The 23195-nt window shown below is 37.0% G+C and overlaps 1 protein-coding gene across 1 annotated transcript; it reads left to right on the forward strand.

Annotated features, from left to right (window-relative positions):
* Positions 1-676: 676 nt before the first annotated feature.
* Positions 677-18795, forward strand: sepsecs (Sep (O-phosphoserine) tRNA:Sec (selenocysteine) tRNA synthase). The gene is made up of 11 exons (XM_079865654.1): positions 677-1061; positions 2116-2270; positions 4849-4967; positions 5100-5258; positions 6007-6160; positions 6462-6564; positions 6646-6775; positions 8435-8526; positions 12700-12793; positions 15533-15623; positions 18395-18795. Exons 1-11 carry the CDS (start codon positions 948-950, stop codon positions 18627-18629), a joined length of 1446 nt encoding a protein of 481 aa, XP_079721780.1. The 5' UTR covers positions 677-947; the 3' UTR covers positions 18630-18795.
* Positions 18796-23195: the final 4400 nt, after the last annotated feature.

The following is a 23195-nucleotide window of genomic DNA, read 5'->3' on the forward strand; positions in this document are numbered from 1 at the left end:
ACTGAATAACTTTTGTTGCTTTAATAAGGATTCATCTATATTTAATTTATAATTTATGCAGTGAAGACTGTGAAGTTTTTGGTAACTTATTAAATTTCTGTATATATCCTACCTGTTAGTCAGATCTGATTATCTAAAAGCATTGTTTACAAGGTTACATGGGTCAACAACAATGAAAACAATAACTTTTTGTGCAGTTTGACAGGGCAATAAAAAAATTGAGCCCAGTAAATGTGACATTTATTATAATGGTCTATATGTGAAGATTTTCTTTTTAAGTTCACTTAAATTAAAAGTTGTTTCATCAAAAAAAAAAAAAAAAAAAAAAAAAAAATCACTTTCATAGTGTTTTCATAGAGTTCAGTAGAAGTATTTGTATCGGTGATACTTGCCTTTTTTCATAAAAATATTTAAAATATAGGCTAGGCTACTGACTTTGTTGTTTTTACATAAATTTGGAGATTAAATTACAAATAATTAAAATAAAAAAAATAAAAGCTTTAATGTTAGATGCGATTAATCATGATTAATTATAGAAAAATGTGCGATTAATTAGTTATATATTTTTTAATCGATTGACAGTACTAATAATTATATAAAGTTGTTCCTATGTAATGACTGCAACGGTGCATGAATTCGCTGATGTTGAGGACTTTTACTTTGAAATACAGACGTCATTAAATGGGTGGAGTTTCGACCTGGAAGTAAACAGTACACTTCAAGCTGATCGATTTGAAACTCATGCTGACTCAGAGATATTAGAAAATGTTTAACCTCACATCTGCTTGTCCGTAGCGTAACAGTCACGCAAGCACATTACTGAAACCACTGTTTCGACATACAGCGACAAACTTCAGTGTCACGCAGCAGCTGGTCGTGTCTGCGTGCACATCACGCGCGTGTCACTGTCATATTCACCTGCAGCGCTTTTTAAAGACTGAAAGGAGATGAACAACGAAAATTTCATCCTGAGCGAAAAATTGGTCTCGTCCTCATATGTGCGACAGGGCCTGCAGGCTCGTCGCGGTCATGAACAGCTCATCCGAGTCCTTTTACAGCAGGTAATCACTCTATGATTGACAACTGCTGACTGTCCATGTGCTGGTTTGACAGAATGCCATGACGCTCTTTTTTGTCTGGACCTTTAAAATTATATAACATACATTTTATAACATTTAAAATGCGTTCTATGTCTGAATTAAAATTATATTAATTTGATACGCTGTGATGTGCAACAAAAACTACTCTGCTTAATGTATATATATATATATATATATATATATATATATATATATATATATATATATATAAACTTGTCTGCGAAATCAGTCATGTGATGCAAAAAAAAAAAAAAAAAAAAAAAGCCTTGCTGACCCTCTTGACTGTCAACCCATTTTGAAAAAGAAGTATACTTTAGCATACATACACAAAGAGTACTTATTACGGATATATACGGCTATATAAGTGCAAACTGAATGTAATGTTTTAGGACACTTAATTGCATGATAGTTGCAATTAAATGAAAATGAGTTTAAATTTATATTAAATACAGTTTGCTGAATTTAATAGTGTTTTATTGGCTTAAGTAGAACTTAAGTACATCTTTATTTTCATAATTATATTTATGAAATAGTTGCACGTTTGTTTTAAAGTCTCCATGAAATTAAAATTTCAGTTCTTATTTTTTTACCGAATGTTGCAGTGTTTATTATAAATGATTTAACATTTCATAATTAATATTTTTTTTAATTTATGTGCACTTGTAATCTTTAATCAAAAAGATAAATCTCCTCTCCCCCTCCAAACGACGTCTGTTCTCTTCATGTCGTGTGTCTCGGCGGAGAGTGGGACTAAATACCCTCCACAACTGGCATTTAGTTAACAACACCCAACTTTCTACGACCCAATCAAAACCCGTGGACGAAATTAAGTCCCGCTCTTCATTTTCTTCTTCTTCCAGAAGCCGTTTCACTTGGATTCACGTCACAATAGGGAAGAAAAGACTATCACAACTTCAGTTTCATGCCGACTTTCAACTAGATTTTCAAAAGATTTTTTATCATGGTGGACACGTAAATGGGTGCTTGTGACTATCAGGTTTCTCTTTCCTTGTAGGGCAAATGTCCAGAGGAGGGATGGAGTGAAAGCACCATAGAGCTCTTTCTAAATGAGCTGGCCGTCATGGACAGCAACAACTTTTTAGGGAACTGTGGTGTGGGAGAGAGAGAGGGCAGAGTCGCCTCCAGCCTGGTGGCCAGAAGACATTACAGGTTGGACACATTTAAGAAATTCATGTGAATTCATTAGTTAATGGGTGTAAGTAACAATATATAGTGTCACAAGATATCACAATACAAAAATGCAACAATATGCATCATGTATAGTTATCACAGGTTTAATTAAGCATCAAATATGGTAAACCCAGAAGGTCACACATTTGCACTTGCTATTTCTATTCTGGTGTCACCATTTCAGTGTACATGGGGAAGAAGTAGGCCTTCCGAGTCCAAACCTATTAGTCCAGTCATTTTAAGCCAAAATGGGGGTCAACCTTGAACAAATTGCAACAGAAGCAAACTCAACTGATTTTGTATCCTCAATATGTCCTGAGTAAGAAAAAAAAAAGTCCCGAAGAATCCCATTAGGGGAAAGTTTCGAAAAAGACCCAAATATATCCTATTCATACGCTTATCATTCTTTTTCTTACGTGAATAGGGTAAACATTTTAACCTTTAGATATCACCATGAAAATTACTGAGTTGATTACTTACATCAAGACAAACAAAAAATGTATTACAAGTTTTTTTTTTATTGTTTGTTAACATGGACAAACGGTGCATAATCTAATTACGTATATGCTAATTTGCATAAATACCATTTGGGTCTAGCCAGGTGAAAATGTCTTGTTGAATCTTGTTGACATATAACAGTAAAATACTTAATGTTAAGGTCTGGATGGAACCCATTTAGGCTACCCATGAGCATTAATACATAGAGGCAGGAAGAAGTACTTTAAACCAGCCTTTATTAATTATTATTGCAGAGATGGGGTTTGGGGCTGGGTCCGTGGGACTGTTTCAGGGGATTCACTTTTTATTTTACCTACCTTTTTTCTTCTACATTCTCCTTACCATTGTCTCCTGTTCTTCCCTAAGACTCGTCCCCCTGAAACAGTCCCACGGACCCAGCCCCAAACCCCATCTCTTAAACATTAATAAAGGCTGGTTTCTAAAGTACTTCTTCCTGCCTCTATGTATTAATGCTCATGGGTAGCCTAAATAGGTTCCATTCAGACCTTAATATTAAGTATTTTACTGTTATGTGTCAACAAGATTCAACAAGACATTTTCATCTGGCTAGACCCAATGTTTAGACCTGTTGTGGTATTTATGCAAATTAGCATATACGTAATATGATTATGCACCGTTTGTCAATGTTAACAAACCATTTCAAAAAACTTGTAATACATTTTTTGTTTGTCTTGATGCAAGTAAGCAACTCAATAATTTTCATGGTGATATCTAAAGGTTAAAAACTTTACCCTATTCACGTAAGAAAAAGAATGAATAGGCGTATGAATAGGATATGTTTGGGTCTTTTTCTAAACTTTCCCCTAATGGGATTCTTCCGGACTTTTTTTTCCTTACTCAGGACATATTGAGGATACAAAATCAGTTGAGTTTGCTTCTGTTGCAATTTGTTCAACCTTTTTTTATTAAATGACTGGACTATATACCAAATTTAGGATTTTTATGAACAGTAACTTTTGTCATTTGTTTATCATATGTCTTAGAAGTAATAATTAAAAAACGTAACATTTTAAATTAGATTTGTTTGAAGTATCGTGTATCGATACTAAGTATTGTGTATCGAACCAAATCGTGACATGAGTGTATTGTTACTAATAATTATTGTGCCCCTATTATGCTTTTTCAGATATTACTTTTCATGTAGTGTGTAATATAGTTGTTTGCGAATGTAAGAGGTCTGCAAAGTTTCAAAGTGCAGATAAAGAGTTATTGTCTACTTTCTACAAAAACCTACATAGGTTTGTAGCACATTTGCATAATGCCAGCATATGGTCTTCATTGGCTTCCTGCAAACAGCATCTATTTTGCCCCGCCCTCAAACACTCTAGTTGTAGCTGAGACTGGAAGAGTTTGGTTCGTGTTGTTAAACATGTTGAGAAGATGCTGTTTTCTGTGCTGCAAAAGCAAATCCACTTTGCATACACTTTGCATGATGAGGACTCGGGGTTGAATTGATAGAGTAAAACCAGCGCCATCGTTACTGTTCGTATCACTGCATCAAGTGCTGAGGAAGCCTCCAGAGCTGAAATTCAGATATAGTAATAAACGTTTGGTTTCCGACACTCGCTGTAAGCGGTAGACCAATCTCAACATACTGGGTCATCTGACCAATCCAGGGTGTGTTTCCCAAAAGCATCATTAACCAACTATGGTCGCAAGTTCCATTGAATTCTATTGGTAACGATGGAACTCTTGCGCGACCAAAGTTAGCTGTGGGAAATGCAACCCAGAGTAGAGTAGGCCAATCATAACAGACTGGGCCATCTGACCAATCAGAGCAAAGTAGGCTCTCGGAAAGGAGGGGAGAGACCATATCCTTGATCAAACCAATTCAGACACTGTGAGAAAAGAAGTGATGCTGCAATGTTTCTTATGAGAAGTGTTTTTTGAACTTGGATGCATGTAAACCTATTGTAGGAGGCCTCCAAAACAAAACTAGGAACCTTTAAAATAGCATAATATGTGCAATTTATTAAAAATATATATTTTTGGGGAAAAAAATGAATTTACTTTAAGGCTTTGGTGTTTTTCCCCTCAGACTGATCCATGGAATCGGCCGATCGGGTGACATTGCTGCTGTTCAGCCTAAGGCTGCTGGTTCCAGCCTCTTGAATAAAATCACTAATTCAGTAGTTCTGGATGTGCTGAAGTTTACAGGTACTTTCTGTGATGTTTTATTAAACAACATGCTTGGTAATGGGACACATCACTAAGCAGAACAAACAAGCAAACAGCAAGCCTTCGCTTATAATCCAGTGTTTTTGTGCATTTTTGTAACTGTTTTCACAGGTGTTAGGAGTGTGTCCTCGTGCTTTGTGGTCCCCATGGCGACAGGAATGAGTCTCACATTGTGTTTCCTCACCCTGAGACACAGGAGGCCAGGAGCGCGATACATCCTCTGGCCTCGCATTGACCAGAAGTCCTGTTTCAAATCCATGGTGACTGCTGGTAAGATTCCCTGAGGGCCAGTTTTCAATACAGCCCACCACTGAGAACACCTGTGTTATCTACAGTAGGCTATTGTAGGTTATATTGAATTAACTTTTATATTTATTTTTTCAGATTTCATTTCAATTTCAGTTTCAGTTATTTTGTTATATGCTTTTGTCATTTTTGTTATTTTAAAAATATATATTTCTAGTTAACACTTGATTTTACAGTGTTCTTACATGTAGTTACTATAGTAATAACTATAAATTATGCATAATTATATGCAACTAGTCCTAAACCAAACCCAAATCCTAACCATAACCCTATAAGTACATGTATTTAATTAATATAACTCAGTACTTAAATGTATAATTGCACTGTAACAAGGACACATTAAAATAAAGTGTAACTGTGTACTAAGATTTAAATTAATCATTTGATACAATGCACTGATTGTGTACATACATGTTTTTACTTTGCACATATTTAAAAAAAAATACCTACATGTAATTACAGCTGTAATTAATTTCTTTAATTGCATCTACAATTACACTTTTGACCCTTCCCTTAGTCCCTAACCTTATCCGTATCCCCCTCAGTAGCATCAAAAGTGTTTTGCAGTACAACATGATCAGAATAAGTACATTGGGATCCGAATATGTCACAGTTGACCCTCATGGTGCTTTCCTTTATATTAATGTAGAAAATTATTTTAAAATGAACTCTTTTCACAAAAGTACATCAAATGTTTTCCAACTTTTGAAAGGGTTTGAACCTGTGGTGATAGAGAATGTCTTGGAAGGAGATGAGCTGAGAACAAACATGGAGGAAGTGGAGAGGAAGATTGAGGAGTTGGGTGCTAAAAACATCCTCTGTGTCCATTCCACAACATCCTGTTTCGCGCCACGTGTCCCTGACAGGTCAGTTTGTAAGCATGTAGACATAAAGTTTAAAGGAACAGTTCACCAAAAAAAAGAAAATTCTGTCATCATTTACTCACTAACAATCTGACCCCATATTATTTTCTTTCTTTTGTGAAACACTAATATATATATATATATATATACATACACACACACACACACACACACACACACACACACACACATATATATATATATATATACATATACATATACATATACATATACATATACATATACATATACATATATTGCACAGTCAATGTGCATAGTCACTTTATTTTGTTTCTTTTTACAGGCTAGAGGAACTCGCTGTTCTGTGTGCCAAGCACGATATTCCTCACATAGTCAATAATGCCTATGGAATGCAATCATCCAAATGTATGCACCTTATTCAGGAGGTAACGTAGTTTTTTGTGTAAATTTACTGCAATAATTAAATTTTTCAATGAAACCAAATTGACTTATGAGGTGTTTTATAGGGGGGTCGCGTTGGGAGAATCGATGCCTTTGTCCAAAGTCTTGATAAAAACTTCATGGTCCCAGTTGGTGGTGCCATCATCGCAGGGTTTGATGAGAGCTTCATTAAGGAGATCAGTAAGATGTACCCTGGTATGCATATTTTCTTTAAACAGCAATTATGTTCTAGATGAGTAATCTGTTACAAAAGAGTCAAGACTGAAATACTGCTATCCCTTTAAACATACTGAATATTTACTGTAAAAAGTGGTCTGCCTGAATGTGTCCATTTATTTCCTCTTGCACGTACACTATCTCTAGAAATCTAGAAAGAGTTTTTGTTTGTGCAGTGTGCCACTTCAGAACTGCTCTCTGCTGGCTCCCACATATCCCTCCCACTTTTTCTGCACTGCAGAGGAAATCCCAAACACTCCTAATACTATTGATTCACTGAGTGTGCTAGAGTGAGTTAGACAGCAGAAAGCGCTTGTAATTTGGTCCATTGTCAAACAAGTGAATACTGCTTATGAATTTTACTGCAGAGGTTATCAAATCCAAAGGATATGCATCACTATAAGGGAATGAAACAGTATTAAAATTCAGGCTGATACGACAAGCTGATAATAATTTTCATGTTATTGCCAATTACTATCATTCTATAATGTTTTGTCTAAACAACTCAAAAATAAATGCTTAAAACTAAAATCGGTTGTTTTAAATGCTGCAAGCGAATTTAGGCATCACAACATTATATTGTACTGGACATACTTTTTTTTTTTTTTATTCATTTAATTCATTTAGAGATTTTATTAAAGAGGACCAAAGTTACAAATCACAAAGTCAGTTATTCTCTATATCAGTAAGCTTCTGAACTCTCTGAAACGCCTCGATTGTAGTCTCGAGTTTTCTTCCCGAGAAACGAACGTCATAATTGTCAGGCGTTGGTTGTATTGAAGCACACAACGAAAGAGTAGAGAAACAAAATAGTCTTTATTATAATCCACAAACTAAAACTCAGGAGATCGCTGCAGAATAATGTAACACAACCATATAACATGGATGAGACCGGACAATGGAACACAGGAAATTAAATACACAGAATGAAACAGAACAGGTGTTTACTAAATAGGACACAAGGAGATTAACAAGGAACTAAGGAAAACGGGAACAAAGAAACTAAACAAAAAAGAGCATACATGTGACAGTAATGTTCCTCATTTAAATAATTTCCGCCCAAGGCGTATGCAAAATAAAGGGAATGAGGCCCGGTTGAGTTGCGGTAGTAGTGTGTTAAAATGTGCGGTTATGGTAAAGGGCGTGACTTTTCAGAAGAAGGGGCTTCATAGAGACAGGAACAAAGCATTACTGACAGACTGGGAAAGGAGGTGCTGCAACAATGTAAAAATATGTGGAAAATAATGTGTTTTCAACATTCAAGCATGAAAACCTTTTCTAGTAGAACCCAAAACCAAAATAAAGACTTGGGGAAAAAGTCCATAATAGATACTCTTTAAATTATTTTAGTTTTTAAAGATTACCATTATATCCCAGTCTAAATGCAGAAATAGGGAAAAAGGCATGTTTAATTAAGCATCCAATATCAGTCAACAATGCTAAATTCTTAAAAAATCTGATAACTGTTATGGTACTGATATATCAGGCATCCTTATTATGTTTGTACTTGACTTTCTCTATGTACTGCTATAAAGTTTTGCAATGAGAAGCATTTCTTTAATGCAGTAATATTTACTTAAGCAATACTATTGCAAGCTGTTGATGTTAAAGTCATTGAGATTACCTGCTCTTGTCCAGGTCGAGCTTCTGCTTCCCCGTCTTTAGACGTCCTCATTACGCTGCTCACACTGGGGGCCAGCGGCTACAAGAAACTTCTGTCTGAGAGAAAGGTAAAAAAAAAACAACAACAAAAACCCACTGGGCTCATAACTTCAAATTATAGCTGGCCAGTATGACTGTTAATTTAGTATTATTTAAATTCTGACATTATTTAAATACTATATATTTTCAGTTTATAGTAATTTTATGTGATTTTTTTCCCCTTTATATGTTTTTTTATATTTATAAATTTAATTTATTTTTATTTTACTTTTATTTCTTAATTTAGTATTATGTATATATTATTTATATTATTTTTATTAATATTAAATACATATTTTTACAATTTCAGTTTTAAGTGCTTTTGTCATTTTTATTAGTTTTAGTTTTTTAAATAAATTTCTGAATAGTTTTCATATATTTTCTTTTTATTTCAATTTTAGTTTTATTTCAGTGTGTAATTTTAGTACTTTAACTTTTACTTTAGTTGGAGACATTTAGTTTAAAGGTGCAGTAAGTGATTTCTTTTTTGGGGGGGGGGGGGGGGGGGTATTGATTTTTCATAGATAGGATCACATACAATTACCCAGAGTCATCTTTCATTACCCAAATTAAAATAGATATATAAATACACAGATACAAACCGCAATATGAGAAACTTAGGTATAATAGGTATAGGTATAATAACACACAGATCATCAGAGGTTTATAAATTCAGATTGTACCTCAAATTAAATTCTTCTGTCTTGAAGCTTTCCTGTCAGTTCATCATGCAGCAAACGCCGTTGAAAGTGGTTCGGACCAAGTGCCACAACACATTTGTAGCCAATTAACAGTAGGGGGCGAGTCCACTCATGATGGGGGAGGATAGAGAGTGAGCAAAAGGAAGATTTGAAGAAAGACTGTAGAAAGAGAGATGGCTGAGAGAGATTACAAAAAAAGGTCAAAGGAATATCACTGATAAAAGAAGGGTTATGATCAGGCAAGAGCTTTAGGATTCACATTAATATTAGAAAAGCTTTCCAGTGCTGGAGAGACCGAAGCAGGAAATGGAAAACAGTTGTAGAAGTTGCGTTGTTTCTGCTCCATATGCGAGTAACTTTGGTTTTTGCTATGTTTCACAGAACCAAGATATGCTGGTGTTGCAATGTTAGCTATAGTAACAGGATAGTTTTGAGTGTCATAGGAGCTCGTGTGTCATAGTGTCTGGAGCTCGTGTGCTGCTGGTGTCTAACAACAAGCTTGTATATACTCTTGTGTACTGTATCGTCATTTTTTTTTTTCTTCCTTGTTGTTCGTTCATCATCTTCGCTTTATTTTTGCAAAGCGTTATTTAGCTTTGCTTCAGCTATGATAAAGAGACATCCACTCTTGGTGCATTTTGGGGGCAGAGCAATGAAGGGAGGGGTGTGTTTGGGTTCATTTCAAATATCAACAGTGTTTTTCAGAAATCGCTTTCCGCACCTTTAACCAATATAAAGTCATTCTGTGGCCCCCTTGGAAGTTTACTGAGGACCCCTGGTTGGGAACCACTGGCAGGTGGGCATATTATCCCAATGAGACTTGAGTACATGGAGGAAAGTACCATTAGCCATTATGTGATAAGGAACTTAAGGAGATATTGATTTACTGCTAATGCATCCGGATTATTAATAATTTACCACCTTTGTTGATCATATAAGATGTTCTCTGTGGTCGGATTTGGTGGTCTAACATGTTTTAGCCAAAAGAGAAAGAATTTTTGGACTGTACCCATGAGAAAAAGGAAGTGCACTTTAGCAAACTTTTCAAAAAGAGTACTTGTTACAAACTGAATGTAATTTTCCAACACTTATTTACATGTTAATTGCAATTAAATCAAAAATGTATTCTAGTTTAAATTTATATTAAAGGGATACTTCACCTCTGGAAAGATGAATGTGTATTTAAATTGGGTCATTTATGTAGTAGAAATGTGAAATTATTTTTGAATTTGGAGCCTTCTAGACTGAGAAAAGCCAAAAAATGTATTTTTGGCTCATGTGGATGAAAGACAAGAACTCCCAGAATGCACTTGCTTCGCTGCCCTACGAGGCCACTCCCAAGCCACGCCTACCGGTTACAGAGGGCAGCTACTAGTTGACTCGAAACTGAAAAGACACCGTTTTATTGTGAGTCTCCGTGACGAGTCTGCCCGTGTTTCGAGATCGCCCAAAATGTCCGGGATTCGACTTTTGCGTTCTACACTCGCCATTCATTATGTTTACTGTGGTGAGCAGGACGAGGCTGAGGGGCGCGGGAGAACGGCGCGAGGCCGGTGGCATGATTACTGATGAGTGACACCTGTGAGACGCATCGGTCTCGTGGGCTATCTCTCACGGAGGAGCGGGAATTTTCTTAGCAATGCTATAATGCACATCAACCGATCACTTGTTTAGCGTTCATGTAAACACTACATTCAGATTCACCAGTCGGAATGAATTCAGTTAGATTGAAACAAAAGGTGTGCATGTAAACAATGAATGGCGACTGTAGAAAGCAAAAACTGAATCCCGGACATTTTGGATGATCTCGACGGCCGGACATGTCCGGGAAAAAGAGGATGTATGGTAACCCCTACTACTCAGCTTTCTCCACAGAGCAAGAGCCTTAAAAAAGATGGCTGACACTATTTGTACATTCTGTGAGTGAGATCCCACCCTCTATGGGCGGGTTGAAAACATGTGGAACAGCTCCTCCTACTGACTGTAGTTTCTAGCCTCTTGCCAAAAAATCCTCCGATGATGCAAAATTACGTTTTTTGCGTCATCTGAGGATTTTTTCCAGACAAAAAATACATAAATCTCTCATCTCAGGGGGATATGAGGGAGGGAAGCACGGTAATTCGAAAATACTACAGGTTTTCTACTGATACAAAGCTTAATGCTAAATGCTGAAGTATCCCTTTAAATCCACTCATTCAATCCCACAGGTATCGCTGGTGCTTGGTTGTTGGTGGTGGCTGGAGCGCTGATTTCCTCCCTGCTCTCGCAGATCATAAACGGGGAACCATGGTGGAAAAGGACCCATTCCACTTAGTCTTTAAAGCTCCCTGGAGGCTCATCCTCAATGAAAAGACCAGGGTGCGCCTGCCCGGAAAAACACACGCAGGCTTGCGTCATCATAATGAACCAGATGTTGTAGCTCCAAAAAGCCTGTGTGTGCGCCTCCAGGGATTGGTTCCCCTGTGAGAGCAGGAGGATTCTGACTGCTGCTAAATCCATAGTCAGTCCGATCTTTTGTCACGTATGGTTGAGGCAAAGATACCAAAATAAACAGGATTCTAGTGCAGCAGTCCGGTGTTTAATAACAGATAACAAAGACGTGATCGGACAAAGAACTGAACAGAACAGGGCTTAAATAACAGAGTGAACTAATCAAGCAAAACAACAGCAGGTGCAGGCTAATCAATCAGTAACCAAGGAGACAAATGACAGGGAAAACCAACTCATAGTAAAACAAATACAGATAACATATCAGAACCCTGACAATTACAAAGTACAAATTTTAAGTGTACTTAAGTCTGTTAAGACAGTCATGAAAGTATACTCTCCTTAAGTACACTGAAGTGGGCTTTTATTTCATTGATATCTGCAAGTACAGTTTTTTTTTTCTTCCAATATTTACTTTTGTATAATTTAAAGTATTGAAAGTGTACATTTCATATTTACCTTTATTTAAAGTATTTAAAGTGCACATTCAAAGCATTTAAAGCATTTTCACAAGGGTGATTTGCCTGTGCAAAAATTCTATAGTCTTGTGGGTGATTGCTAGGGCATTGGTGTTTGGTTGCTAGGGTTTTCCATCTGGTTGCTAGGATGAATTTCGTTTGCATAATGTGGGCTGCTGCATAATATGAACTGTCAAAGACAGCAGGTTATTGTCTTTGTGTTTTCATACTGTCTTACTAACAGCATCATAATAGGGGGCTGTGACCTCTTACAGTTCATTTATAATTGATCCCAGTGGTGGACCCACAACTCTGCCAACACAGCTGATTCTGTTGACGCAATTACATTACAGCTTCAGACGGGAAAGCAGGCTGCGTGTTTGCCTGGAAAGGAGAGAGCTAGGGGGGGCTGGAGAATGATGCAGGTGGTGGGTGTACTGAAGGCCAGCAGACACAGAAATGCTACATTAGCAGAAAACAGAATGTGCGACAAGAAAAGGTGTGTAAAGTGGAGTGTGGAAATCTATTTATAACTGGAGTTTTGTATGGCCCACAGGAGCTGTACAGCCACCTGGCACAGGAGCTGAAAGCTCTAGCTGAGAGGCATGGGGAGAGACTGCTGCATACGCCACACAATCCAATATCACTGGGTGAGAAATAATACATAATATATAGTGCCGTGTCATACGAGCAAGAAGGCTGCTGCTGCTAAGATAAAACAGTTTAATGAACAAGTATTGTTTGATTGTAAATAAAAATAGTTCCAAATGTTTTTGCATGTCGCACCAGGGGTCAAGGGTTGGTTGGTTAGCATAAACCAGTTAGCCCCTGCTGGTAGATGCTGTAACCACACCATCTGACTGCAAAGAGCATCTCTGTAAAGTGCACTTTGAAATTATCAAATTAATAGTTTTACTTTAAGTAGATTTTAAATCAGTATGTTTTAATAATCTTTTGCCATGCTTTAATGTACACTTTTTTTTTTTTGATGTGTTGACTAACATACTAAAACACATGTAATGTACTTGATTATAAATTTAACTGCAGTGTGTTATTCAATATTACATTTAAAGTTAATATACAGGTATATTAAATGCAAGGGTGTAACTTTGGTTTGAGAAGTGGGGGGGACACAAAACGGGGGAACATTTTTTCTATTTGAATCCCATTTCCTGCATTTACATACATTTAGGGACTATGGTGATACAAAATAATTAATAATAATAATTTTGAAAATAATTAAGTTGATTATAATGATAAATTCTGCCAAAAAGAATAGTAGGCTACTAAACTATGTATAACAAAAAGATGTCTTACTTTTTTATTGTTCAATAGGGGCCGGTTGCCAAGACGTGAGAGAATCATTTTATAAAGTCAAAAATGTTCACTATTAATGTTTTGTGTGTAAATAAAATTGAAATAAAGTGAGACTCAATTTCCACTGTAGAAACAACATAAAGACAGTATATTTTAAATAATTGTTTAATAGCATATTTTTATGAATGAAGGCCTGTATCACTGATATTAATATAGCTACCGATGTCTCGATGAAAATTATTTTTTCCCCCAAATTTTAAATATTTATTAGGCTTCAAAAATATAACAACTTAATTTAAGTGAACTTTAAACAATCCTCACTTAAACCCATAATAAATGTCATATTTACCCAGGGCCGGATTAACATTTTCCTGTGCCCTGGGCATCAAGACTCAAGGCCCCCATAGTTAGGGGGGTTCGGGGGCATGCTCCCCCGAGAAAATTTGGATTTCTTTGACCTACATATGTGTAATTTAGGACTTTAGAAGGCCAAAAAATTATAAGAAATAGGCTATTTAAAACCTTGTCATTAGATTATTTGTCAATACCTGCTCTCTCCTCATCTTCAAATTTCTTATTCTCTCAGTATTCTTATCCTGGCCTATTTCTTCCCCTCCTAAAGCTGAACTTAGACTGATAGTCTTTTCATTTCCGTCTGTGTCAGTGACGAAAGTAAACATAGGCTCAACTGATATTTATACGTTTTATGAATCATTTTTTTAGACAAGTTAATTTACTCAAGGCTACCTGTAGCCTAAGTCAGTATTGCCATTAGGAACCTTCTGCAAGCTTTGGAATTTGAAAACATCTGTTTTTAAATGTTAAAAGTAATTTTAAATAATAGAAATTATAGGCTACGTTTAACGCAGTTGGTGGAATTGGCAGACATTCCCTTAAGCATTGTGTGCTGTGGAAACGCGTCAAAGCATTATCAATTATGCAGCATTAATGCACGAATGATTTTGAATGAATATTTTCATCATGTCGATATACAATGGTCACATAATGTTAAAACTAATCTTGCTATTGATATCTTTGTTAGACTACCGACCCTGTAGAACAAATGTCCTGCTAATATCGAACCCAAAACGAACTTTACCGCGCTCAGCCAGCGGGAGTGCATTTCACGAATTACGCCCCTGCGTGAACCCGCGTAGATGCACCTTATGCAGTAATTCGATTCTGGCGCGCTGTCTGTGCGTCGTGTGCGTGCGTCAGGAGCGCTCCCTGCTCATTAGAACTTTCATTGAGCTACTTTTAGAGTGTGGACGCGACGTTCCTGGACGCGGCAGCTCACATCGGCACAGGCTTTCTTTGTCCTGCTCCTCCGTGGCGATGACGGTGTGCGAAAAAAAAAAAAAAATCATCATAACGAATTGGAAAGTGGGGGGGACACAAACGGGATTTTGAAAAGTGGGGGGGACATGTCCCCCCTGTCCCCATAGGAAATTACGCCCGTGATTAAATGTACTAAATTGGAACTCCATTACAAATGTGTAATTAAAAATATATTTAAATACATATACTTTAATGTAATTTCTGTTGAAACTTGTATTTTAGTTATATAAATGCTCGTCAGTATATTCAGCAGTACTTTGTAAATTGTAAAATTACATATAAAGATACTTAAATTTTTTTCTTCTGCTGAGCACAAAAGACGATATTTTGAAGAATGTTGGTAACCAAACAGTTGATGTACATCATTGACTGCCATAGTATTTTTTTTTTCCTACAATGGAAGTCAATGGGGTACACCAACTGTCTGGTTACTGACATTCTTCAAAATATCTTATTTTGTGTTCCACAAAAGAAAAAAATGTATACAGGTTTGAAACAACTTGAGGGTGAGTAAATGATGACCGAATTTATTTTTAAGTGAACTATTCCTTTATGTGGGTTAGAGAAGCACTGCGAAGTTCAGCTAATTATATTTAAACAAATAGTTTGTTAAATTTCAGTCATACAATTAAGCATCTTTTTCAAACTATTTTCAAACTATTTTCAAACTGAAACAAATGTACAAAAGTGCAAATGTATGAAAAGTTGTCTAATGTTGTTCCTGTACACTCCAGCTATGTCACTGAACCGTCTCCAGACACACAGTAACGCAGCAGTCACTCAGCTGGGCTCCATGCTCTTCACCAGACAGGTGTCTGGGGCCAGGTGAGCATATATACATATATGTTGTTATCTAATTTCACTTCAAAGCAAAAATTGTATAGTGGATGTGAAGTCAGTCTCTTCAAGTTCACACAGATGAGAACTAGTGATGAACTGCATGCCCCACTGTTTGACAAACAGAAAGTGTCTAAATACTTTTTAACAATGTGTCTATTGTTATATAATCTATAACCTAACAGTTAACTAACTAACCTAGCTTTTTTCTTGAAATGTTGTGATTCAGAAGTGTGCATGTTATCCTTATGCCACTTAAAGTATGGCTTAACTCTCAAAATACTTTCTGGGGTCAATGTAGCTTACATTTAACTTCTTATATACTGTATACAAGCTGACTAATTGAATATTTTCACATCCCAAAGCTACATTATTTTTCTTCTCTTTATATTTTCGGTTACACTTTATTGTAAGGTGTCCTTGTTACAGTGTAATTACACATTTAATACAGTGTAATAATAATTAACTACATGTACCTGCTATAGGGTTAGCATTAGGGTTTGGTTTAGGGTTAGTTACAGTACATGTAATCATGCATAATTTATAGTTATTATAATAACTACATGCAACGTGTAACAAGGACACTGTAAAATAAAGTGATACAATATTTTCTACTGGACACTATTTGATCTGCTGAAATATTGATGAAACCTTCTTTCTGCTGTCCACTTTCATTATTTAAATGGGAGTCATTCTCATTCTCAAGGGTTTATCTTGTTGCATTATCCTCTCCACCTCCTTTTAGTCTGTCATAGACTGTGCACTATATCTGCAGTGATAGATGTGCAATGAATAAATATGACACCATAATTTAAGATTAAACTAAATGTCAGTGATTATGGAAAGAGCCATGTAAAACTCTCTGAATTGGCTCATGTTTTGTTTTAGAAACTTTTTCGCCTTGTAAGAGAGACTCTAATTGTCCTCATTAATCTTTTAGAGGATCAGTTTAATTGATCATTTTTAGTAAAAAATTAATCATTGTAGTGGTAATAATTAGGATGACACAACTATTTGGAACAAGTATTGAGAACTTTTGTTTTCATTGTCCAAATTGCATAACATTACAGTAAGCTATTGATGAAGCTTATCTAAAGTATGTTTGATATTTAGGAAATCTTTGTGAAGAGACAGTAGACAGAATAATGTTTAATGTTTCAGTAGAAATAAATTATGGTGCCACGACCATATCGATACTACTGGAAATTTCAGTTTTCTGTCATTTGTCCTTGCCTGTTTACATCATGCTCGTAAATAAATAATTCTATTCTTATTCAACTTGCTTGGATAACATATTTTTTTTAGATAATATAAGCTAGTCATGCATGCAGAAAACCACAGCACAAGGATATAAAAATGTTGAATGTCATGTATTTAAATATATTTAAATTTATAGTTATTTATTTGTTGTAAAGTTGCAATTTTACTACGTTAAATATATTAACTATATATTTTATTATTTTGAATAAAACAACAGTTTATTATAATCAAGTACTTTACATGTGCTTTAGTATGTTAGTCAACACGTCAAAACAAGTGGACTTCTTTAAAACACGACAAAAATTATTAAAACAATGAGTTAACATGTTCTTACTGAGTACTGACTGAGTAATAATAATTAAATACATGTACTTACTAAGGTTAGGATTAAAGTTTGGTTTAGAGTTAGTTGCATATAATTATGCATAATTTATAGTTATTACTATACAGTTACTACATGTAACAAGGATGTTAAAGGACAAGTTCGGTATTTTACACTTAAAGCCCTGTTTTCAGATCGTTTCTGATGAAATAGAACGGTTAAGATTAAAATTTGGACACATGCTTCTTTCGCTTTCCCCCCCACCTCCACAATGGCTGCATAGGTGCACTGGAACAGTCCTTCCTAAAACGCATTAAACTTTCGTTTACAAAGACGTGAAACTCACCGAGTGGTCAGGGGTGTTCACTGATATGCTCACACAAAAATCGCTGCAAAAGATGCTTTCCAACAGGTGTTTTACCATTCGTTGTAAAACTGTGGACCTATTTTTCCAAACGCCTCACACCCGTACATTCTTCCGTTGAGAGCTTGAATAATAGACACAGTTAAGTTTCCGGCGGCGGAGTAATACCGTACCTCACAGCACATCCAATACAAGTCAATGGAGTTGGACAAAAACTATGATAAAACCTGTTGGAAAGCATCTTTTGCAGCGATTTTTGTGTGAGCATATCAGTGAACACCCCTGACCACTCGGTGAGTTTCACGTCTTTGTAAACGAAAGTTTAATGCGTTTTAGGAAGGATTGTTCCAGTGCACATATGCAGCCATTGTGGAGGTAGAGGTGGGGGTGGGGGTGGGGGGGAAGCGAAAGAAACTGAAATTTCTCGGGACAGCAGCATGTGTCCAAATTTCAATCTTAACCGTTCTATTTCATCAGAAACGATCTGAAAACAGGGCTTTAAGTGTAAAATACCGAACTTGTCCTTTAAAATAAACTGTTACCAATGAAAGTGTACTCTTTAAATACATTCACATGGCCTCTTATTTAATTAATATGATATTATCTTCAAGTACAGATAAACAAAATCTGAGAATGGATAATTTCAGTCAACTTCAGTCACTTTTACAGATGTAAAGCATAATCAGATTTGCAGAGTTGTTTGCTTTCTCTTGCGCAGAAGAAGCTACTGAACAAAACAGTGATGTTTCTGTAGGAGAAGCAATGCGGAAATTAATCAGATGGCTTGTTCATTCATGCAAAATTTTGTTGCAGGGTGGTCCCACTGGGTGTGGAACAGACCGTGAGCGGACACACGTTCAATGGCTTCATGTCACACACGGATTCCTATCCATGCCCCTACCTTAATGCAGCCTCCGCTATTGGAATAACCAAAGAAGATATAACATTGTGCATCAAGAGACTCGATAAATGCCTCAAGAGCCTTAGGAAAGAAGCCTCTGCAGAGAAGAGTGAGTCAGTATCTCCTGCTGAAGATTTGAAAGACTAAACAGTCCCCTAACGCTCTGGTTGTTTACATAGGATTCAATAGCCTTGTGTGTGAATGTTGATATCAACGTATGCATCCGTTTGTTTCATCTGTGCGTTTAGACTTGTGTTTGAAAGCTGTGTATCCTGATTGACAATAAATACAGATTATTTCATAATTTTAAATCATTTGGTGCTGTTGTTTTTTTAGAACATCATTGTGGTTGAATATACAAATGTAGTGGGAATTATTGAAAGAAAATTCACTGAAATGTAATGTAATCTTCACAAAGATGTAGTCTCTTGATGTACCAAACCCTACAATTAGTACAATTTGTAGTACAATTAGTAATTAGATATAATAGACAGTGGTGTTAATGACTGTACTTAAAAGGATGGTTCACCCAAAAATTATTATCCCATAATTTACACACCCTCAAGCCATCCATAACATGGTTATCCATAACCAAGCCAGGCATGGTTTAATACAGTGTATAATAATATTCAGAGCCCACTTGACCAATGTCCAATTGGCCAAATTTTTCCAAGACAGGAATGCAGTCTGCAACTGTTACAAATATTCACCTGCCAATCCCCTGCAGATATTTTGGAGGTGTTCTCAGTTGGAAACTTTTTGGCCCAGTGTATTTGACGCACCTTAAAAAGCTCTCAGCTCTAATATAGATCCTGATCCCTTGCAAGCCCTCTTTGGGGTTTCATCTAGGCCTGCTTTGACAGCCCAAGATCGCAAGGTTGTTGCTTTTACTTTGATCTCGGCCTGATGGGCTATCCTTCCTGAGTGGAAGAATTCTTCTCCCCTGACGCATGACAGGTGGATAAAGGACATTTTTGACTGTATTAGACCTGAAGTTAAGAAGCTCACTCTCTGGCTCACTTAAATCCTTTTATAAGACTTGGGATCATCTTGGGATTTAGAATCAAATTAAAGGCCTATCTTGCTCACCAGTAACTGACAACGAATAATATTTGCCTGCAATTAGAAGGAACTTCTTTTCTTCTTTTCTTTACTTTTACCTTTCCGATTTGTTTGCTTGTTTCTTGTCCATTTGAAGGTTTAATAATGGACAATGTTTTACTGTTTACCCTCTCATCAATGTACCATTCTGTATCATCACTCAAAACACCTATAAAAAAGATTTGGAGTATTATTTTTTTTAAAGAATGGACGTTAAAGTTCACATAGTGGTTGCACAATGCAGTGTTTAAAGTCTTAACTCCACACAATAGCCCAGCATGTTTAATAACATCTGTTCGGAGGAAGGTGCACAGTATCTGTTTTCACGTCAGAGGTGTTGAATCAGCTTCTCATCCTGCTCTGTAATGCATTTTATGTGCAGTCCAGCAGCATTTCTGTTAATGATTTATGTCGGATCAGCCTCTGCTGTTCTCTCACTCTGCCATCTTCATCCACCGATCCCTCTGCTACACTCCATATCCATATTCCATCTGTTCAACAAGCTATGTCTCTTAGTAAAAAACTCCTTTACTGTTTATCTTACTGTTTTGCTGACACCGATTTTTCCTCCCACTTAGGCTACACTTATCTTTTTCCTCCCATCATCAATCACTCTGTGTTTATGACTGCTCTTAAAGGTATGGTAGGCATTTTTTTTCATAAACACTTTTTGTTATTCTGGTTGAAAATCCTGATGGCAATCAATTATAGAAGTGTAATTATAATATTTTAAAATGTGCATATATCTTCTGTAGAAGTCTCTGGACCAAAAAATGTTCGTCCAATCACTGCATTCGGTCCGAATGCAATGCAGAATGCAGATTTTTAGTTATAAACTCATAATTTCAAAATAGATAGAATTGTGATAACTTGCAATTGCGAGTTATAAAGTCAGAATTGTGAGATTAAAAATTGCAAATTACCTTTTTATTTATTTTTTATTCCGCAGCGGATACAAGCTTCCATAGTTTCCAGCTTTTTTAAGTAAATTAATGAAAAATATAGCCAGCTAAGAGGTGTGCAGTCACTGTAGAACTCTAAATCTATATTGTTTATCTCCAAAATTACAGATAATTTTAAAAGATGACCACTCCAGATGTTTTACTCTTAGTCATCAATATCTGAGGGACGTATCTCATTGACTTATCACCTACTTTAACTTCAAGTGCTTTAAAAGGGGTAATAGAACAAGCTGCTGACAATAGCATGTGTTTTTTGCATTTAGGTAATGCATTGTTTTGACAGTTAAATAGATGTTAGAATGCTGACGATTTTATAACAGCGAGACTGCCAAACTGTCCATTAGAGTGTCAATTTTTGGCTTCGTGTAAGTCAACAAAATTAACTTTTAACTCATTCTAAAGCCCCACATTAACTTTTAACTCATTCTAAAGCCCCACATTTTTTTTGTAATAGAAACTAATGCTGATAGCCTATTTAAAATAATGTCAAGATTTTTGTACTGTCCCTTTTTTTAAAAGAAAGGAAACAAAATAAAGATAGGCCTGTATAGCAAAGCAGTTTTCTTGATGCCACAGAAGTTCTCTTAATGCAGAATTTGTTACTCACTAATCATTAAAGAAATTGTTTAAAGGGATAGTTCACCCAAAAATTCTGTCATTAATTACTCCCCCCAATGTTGTTGTTCCAAACCCATCAGACTTTCATTCATCTTCGGAACACAAATGAAGATCTTTTTAAAGAAATCTGAGAGCTTTCTGTCCCCCCATTGACATCTACACAACTACCACTATCAAGCCTCAGAAAGGTAAGACATCATTAAAAAATAATAATGGCTTCCATTAAGAACTGTTCACTGAATGATTTTTTGGGGGAACTAAAAATGCTGTTAATATGTTATTGCTGTGAAAAAAACCCTTTTGGAACCTTTATTTTTAGAATTGTTTGCAAATGCAGCTTGGCCAGTTCTAGTGATGCAGGAACAACTTAGCCCATTGTTGTGTTGCAAAATGTTTTGGCATGGAATTAATAATCTGTGCTAGTTACACAGCTGTGTTTTTTATAGTGTAGCCTAGCTATTATGTATTTGTATAGCTACTGTTATGATGGTGCAAGGAGAAGAACCCAAATGCAGACAGGATGCAAGTGAACTACGTTTATTACAGAAAAACAGAAAACAAAACCCACGAGGGGGCAAAACAAGACAAGATCGACTATATTAGACTAACAAGACTAGACTAAGACTCAGACAGAAAACAGAACAATAAACTAGCAGCTAAGACAAGATCAAACTCTTCACAAGACTTTCAACAGATAACTCACGGTAGGTTTTCACACAATGACAATGAACCGGCACAGGACAGCAAACACAAGGGGATTAAATAGGGAGAAACTAATGATAACAACAGGTGACACAGATTAATAATGACTAAACAAGGGTAACAAGGGGGCAGGGTTACGTGACGAGACAACGCAAGCACACAGCCCAAACAAATGGCCATGTGCTTACACATAAACCATGGGTCTGTCATGATCCTGCCTCAAGACCAGGGAAAATTTAAAACTAGATGGCAGGATCATGACAGAACCCCCACCTTAAGGAGCGGCTACCAGACGCTCCTCAAGGGGACACTAAACACGGGACATGACGGACTGAGACAAGGACACGAACCAACAAAACATGACAAATAACAATAAAGGCATACATGAATAAACAATAACAGGGTTGGGGTGAAAAATCAAAAACAATAAACAAGGCAAAGGAGGTGGAGGAAACACACAGTTCTTAGGGGGCAGTCCAGGGTGAACGGGTGGAATAGGGGTCTTGGGTTGACGGGACGATGGCTGATGGCGAGGGGTCCGGGCAGACTTGGATGGGGACACATGAGGAAAAGTCTTGGGGAAACAGTCCGGGGTTTAGTGGAGACAGGGGTGACCGGGGAAACAGTCTGGAATACTGCATTAGTGGCAGCAGCAACAGACTCAGGCACAGAGGAAACAGAGGAAGACGAAACGGGGGACAAGGCAGGCGAAGGTGCAGGACACGAGACAGGGGGTGAATCAGACGATAGTGGAGCTGGAACAGGGACAGAGATCTCGGAAGACGATCTGGAATCGACGCTTCTCACTTCAAATTCAGTTGAGGCGTCGAAGGCAGCCGACAGGGGATCAGCGCTTACGGCAGCTGACTGGGGTACGGCGCTCACCGTGGCAGATTCAGGTATGGTGCTCTCAGCAACTGGTTTCGAAACTGCGCTCACTGTGGCTGGCTTAGGAACAGCGCTCTCAGTAGCTGGCTTCAGGTCAGCGCTCTCAGTGGCTGGCTTCAGATCGGTGCTCTCTGGAGCATTAGGAACAGGGACTGGGGACAAAACAGGACTGACTGGGACATCAAGAATTCTGGCAAGACGGGATAAATATTCGGACAGGGTTCTGGCAGCGATGATGACTGGCATCTCCTGGCGAGCCGATACGGACTCTATCACAGCCTTTGCAGCGGAATCGGCCGCTGCTTTCTCTTCAGCAGACATGACTGAAGACTCAGAGACGACATTCACGGTACAAGTCTCTGGAATGGATCTCCCCAACACCGACTGGGAAACAGCGCATGCAGTAGCGGGCTCTGAGACAGCGCCTGGGACAGCGCTTGCA

This window comes from Squalius cephalus, assembly GCF_949319135.1.
Source record: "Squalius cephalus genome assembly, chromosome: 3".
NCBI lineage: Eukaryota > Metazoa > Chordata > Actinopteri > Cypriniformes > Leuciscidae > Squalius > Squalius cephalus.